Raw genomic sequence first — 4,734 nt, forward strand, 5'->3', positions numbered from 1 at the left:
CCCAAAGAGGTCAGAGTTAAAGTTGCAATAAAATTGTAATATAAGCATTCATGAGAGAGACTTAAGGTGTGGTAATAAGGAGATCTAAGGTAACATTAGTGAACATAGTTTATTCTGGTGCTTTATGAAATTTAAAGATGTGTTCATATGTTTAGGTGAATTCCTGGAAAAATATACTGAGCTGGATCTACTGGGAAAAGGAGGCTATGGATCTGTGTTTGCTGGATATCGAAAGGTGGATAAATTACCTGTAGGTGTATTTGGAATACTTAAAAAGAGGCTCTGTGAAGTTATCAGTAATAGTTCTTCTAACAGTAGCAGTCAAAGTTTGTAAAAAAGAATTGATATCCTCAGAGAGGTGCAAGTCTAACAGGTAGTCAGACTCTTTCAGCTGATTTTAGCTAATAATGTCTCAAACTGAAAAAGTTCAGGTCTGTAAAATAAGATTATATTAGATAAATGACTTAATTAACCAATGAGACTTTCAGAATAAAGGTGCAGATGGGTGATATTTACTAATACATACTAGAATTGCACAATTGTGAACATTTTAATTTCTTGTAGTTCTTAATTAGATTTTGGAAAGACCAAACTAGATAGCTAAATTTTCATTCGATTTTAATGGTGCATTTACAACAAAGGCGTTCCGCGCATCAAGTATGCGCCCGACGTTTCAAGTTCGACGCGTGTGCACTTTGAATGCAGACGCTTGACGTATCTTGCATTTCGCTGGTTTACATTCAAAATCTATGTGGAGGCACATCGGACGCTCTTGATGTGTCAAACGCTCGAAACACTCCAAACGGTTCCAATCACGTTGCACTAGATGGTAGAAATGCAACGGCCCTCTACACGCCTACACATAGACTTTGACTTTGAAACGCGCCTGATGCTCAAAAAGTGTTTGTCGTGAACTCACCATAATACTCACAATACTGATAACTCCACATCAAGCAACTAAAGAAAATCTGAACCCTTTAAAGATATTCCCATTGCTGAGCAATGCTTTATTTCTATTGTATAGGTGGCTATCAAACACATCCCAAATGAAAAAGTGGGCCGCAAACATAAGGTAAGTGAGGAAAAGCATCTAGGACTGACTTTAAGTCCTATTGGATTCCAGATGCATTGTGGGTTTCTCCTGTTTGCTTTGATGTTTCAGGATGAGAATGGTCAGGAGATGGCGTTGGAGGTGGCCATCATGTTGAAGATTAAGAATATAACTACCAGCTCATCAGGGCAGTTAGCCACGGTGTCCCTGCTGGACTGGTATGAGCTGGAGGAAGAGCTGCTCCTCGTGATGGAGAGGCCCATGCCTTCAGAGGACCTCAATGTCTTCCTTGATGAACATGAAGGTTGTCTAAATGAGGAGGAGGCCAAGGTAAGCTGCTGGATGCAAATTCGAGTGGGTTCAGTTGCTTTGGTGGATTTTGTTTCATAGTGAATATGATAAAATCAGAGGCATGAAATACAGTGCAATATTCCCTCCGTAAAATAATTTTATAAAACTTGTTTTAATCCATCACATAACGTCTCCACAAATATTGAAGTGTGTGGGTGTAATGTGACAATGTGAAAAAAATCCATATGAAAATAAAAATTTTTACAAGTCACTGTATTTCTCACTGAAGTCCAACATCAATCTGTGCAGAATTATGAGCTTCAAATCATTTTTGTCTTTTAGATCATATTAAAACAGCTGGTGGAAGCAACAATTCAACTTCAGGACGCAAACATTTTCCACAGAGATATTAAAGTGGAAAATGTCCTTATTGAGAGGAGCTCAGAAGGCCTACGAGCCTATCTCATAGACTTTGGTCTAAGCTGCTTTGACCATGGACGTAAATTTACCATCTTCCAAGGTTCAATATCCTGCTTCTTTCTGTCAGTTCTGAGAAAAGATTATTTTTACTGTTCTTCCTCTTCTTTCTGACTTTTAATTCTCACACATTTTCTAGGGACCCGTGCTCTGGAATCACCAGAATATCGGACACAAAAGAAATATTCTGCTGGACCCACAACAGTGTGGCAGCTTGGGGTGATCCTGTTCGAAATTCTCCACGATAGGAATTTTGAAACCAACAGCTTTCTCAAAAAGAAGCTGAAAATCAGCAGGAAGCTTTCCAAAAGTGAGACAAACATTGTATTGTATCTTCTCACAGCATATATACAAATCTGTCCTCTGTTCGCAGCTCTAACTGTTGTGGCACTTTGACCTCTGACCCTGCAGACTGCCAGGATATTTTGACTAGGTGCCTCAAGAAACACCCGGAGGATCGTCCCACGCTGGAAGAGCTACTGAGACACTCATGGTTTTCTTAAACCAGTCGATCTACGTTCCCTACGATCTATGGTCATGAGCTTTGGGTCATGACCGAAAGAACGAGGTCGCGGATACAAACGGCCGAAATGGGTTTCCTCCGTAGGGTGTCTGGGCTCTCCCTTAGAGTTAGGGTGAGAAGCTTGGTCATCCAGGAGGGACTCAGAGTAGAGCTGCTGCTCCTTCACTTTGTGAGGAGCCAGCTGAGGTGGCTTGGATATGTGGTTAGGATGCCTCCTGTATGCGTCCCTGGTGAGGTGTTCCGGGCACGTCCACATGTGCACAGGGAGGAGGCCATGGGGAAGACCCAGGACATGTTGGAGGGACTATGTTTCTCAGCTCTGTCAGGTGGTGTGGTTGATGGTGGTGAGGAGAGATGCAGGGACCCAGATGAAGATGACATGAACCCTCATGGGTTCCATAGAAATGGCCTACATTTATGTTGTTGATAACTTTTTTAACAATAAACATGCAGATTTCAACACACAGTTGGGACACAACTACAGGAACTATCACATAGTTACATTCACACAAAGATACAGAGCAGCTGAGAAAATGGGAAACAAAGTATCCTTGTATTTGTAGTTTACATATGTATTTGTGCAATGTATATTGATTTTGCTTGTCAGTAGTCACATTTTCATGCTTCACCAGATCCTGTCTCACTTCCTCTCCTGCCCCTTGTCTTCATTTTCTTGTCTTTCATCAAATCCAGACATTAGACAGGCACCAGACACAACAAACCTCATATGTTTTTTGTAATGTTCTGTCACTTAGTCTTTTAGGTGTTCTGTTGACTATGTTTTCCTCCACATCTAGATTATCTTGGAAGACATCTATGTGCTGTTTTTGTAACTCCACTCAGACAACAATATCGGCCCACTAACATGTTCTTTGTCATTTTAGGTCTGTTCTTCCATCAGAGCCAGAGCTCCAGTGAATGTTTTGTTTGTCTTGTCCACTTTCCTGTCCTCTCCAACCCCAGCCGGTCGAGGCAGATGGCCGCCCGTCCTGAGCCTGGTTCTGTCAGAGGTCTCTTCCTTTGAAAGGGGAATGTTTCCTCTCCACTGTCGCCCCATGCTTGCTCAGGATGGGGGACTGCATTGATATAAAGCTCTGATGCAGTCTGCTGGTTTCCTCCCCTTCGCAGAATCGCCACCTTAACGTGGTGGAGGGGTTTGAGAACCCCTCTGGTCTTGAAGTCTTGGCTGTCTGTGAGTTTCACCTCAGGTGGGGTCTCACATGGCATAAAGGCTTCAGGGCGGGGTCAGACCAAGAGCGATTCCTAGACTTTGTTGCAGAAAGACCATAAATAATGACAGGTATCATCTGCAGTACGCACCTTCCTGGAGAGAAAGAGCATCTAGCAAGCAGCTGCTGGTCGACTTCAGCTGCATAATCTCAGAGCATCACTGACTCCGCTTAACATGCAACACCTGTAGAAAAGGACAGTGAGGTCAGATACCATGTGAGTGGAATCATTCTGTATTTAGGAACACAAATACAAATGGTTATATCTCTCTTTGTTTAAAATCAAATATACTTTGGATTTTAAAGCAAGTTTTAACTTAGCTCAGATATTTTTTTCTGCTCTCTGAAAACAGCGTTTATATTTTAAAATTCCTACTTGTTTGCACAAATGTTCAAATGTTTTCCAAACCTTCACATCATCACCCCTGAAAAAAATCATTGCCACCCTCTTGCCACCCCATAGATATTTTTCTAGATCCGCCTGTGTGCAGTCCCCATCATCACTTTCATTCTTTGTAACCAACATTTGGAATGTTCTTCGTGATATCACACTGGTTGGTGTCAGAACCCTTGGAGGTTTGACAAAATTCATAAAAAGTTAACACAAACTCAGACATTCAGATTTAAAATCAAAGTGCTAAATTTATTTGACTTAAAGAGTAGAAGGTAGTAGACACAACTAAATGCTGCTCAAGTGTTTTAGAGTGTAGTGAATATAACCTCTTAATATATAGTTAAGATATTTAGAGTTTTTGTCACTCAGAATTTCTGTTTTATTATTGGTTAGGAACATTGAAATCTCTGTTGGCTTCTCGGAGAAGCATGAATTTGGATGAAAAAGACTTAAATGTTCATCAGTTTGTTAATAAAGTCCCTGATGAGATATCAGTATGTGAGGTAATTCAAAAATACTAAACATGAACTCTAAACAATCATTAATTTTCCACAATATTACTTACGATAGAGAGAAGCGGCAGCATGATGCTACAACGCACAGAGTCTGCTGAGGACTGTGAGATCCACAGAAAAAGGATCAGGTCCTCTGAGATTGCCGGAACCTCAAGAAGCTGCCAGGACCTGATCAGAACCAGGAGGTTACTGAAGAGGAAAATGACAGAAGAAAAAGAAGAAGGTTCAACACTGGCCAAGTGTAGTAAGGAAAA

The 4,734-nt window shown here is 41.1% G+C and overlaps 1 protein-coding gene across 1 annotated transcript in view; it reads left to right on the top strand.

Annotated features, from left to right (window-relative positions):
• LOC103131638 (serine/threonine-protein kinase pim-1-like) overlaps positions 1-2,322 on the top strand; it is a 6,227-nt gene extending 3,905 nt beyond the window's left edge. The window contains exons 2-7 of the mRNA XM_016666790.1: positions 156-250; positions 1,025-1,072; positions 1,163-1,381; positions 1,685-1,862; positions 1,959-2,129; positions 2,231-2,322. Of these exons, the coding sequence (XP_016522276.1) occupies positions 156-250; positions 1,025-1,072; positions 1,163-1,381; positions 1,685-1,862; positions 1,959-2,129; positions 2,231-2,322 (803 nt within the window). The remainder of the gene's footprint in view (positions 1-155; positions 251-1,024; positions 1,073-1,162; positions 1,382-1,684; positions 1,863-1,958; positions 2,130-2,230) is intronic.
• The last annotated feature ends 2,412 nt before the right edge of the window (positions 2,323-4,734 follow it).

Source organism: Poecilia formosa, unplaced genomic scaffold, assembly GCF_000485575.1.
Source record: "Poecilia formosa unplaced genomic scaffold, Poecilia_formosa-5.1.2 Scaffold799, whole genome shotgun sequence".
Taxonomy (NCBI): domain Eukaryota; kingdom Metazoa; phylum Chordata; class Actinopteri; order Cyprinodontiformes; family Poeciliidae; genus Poecilia; species Poecilia formosa.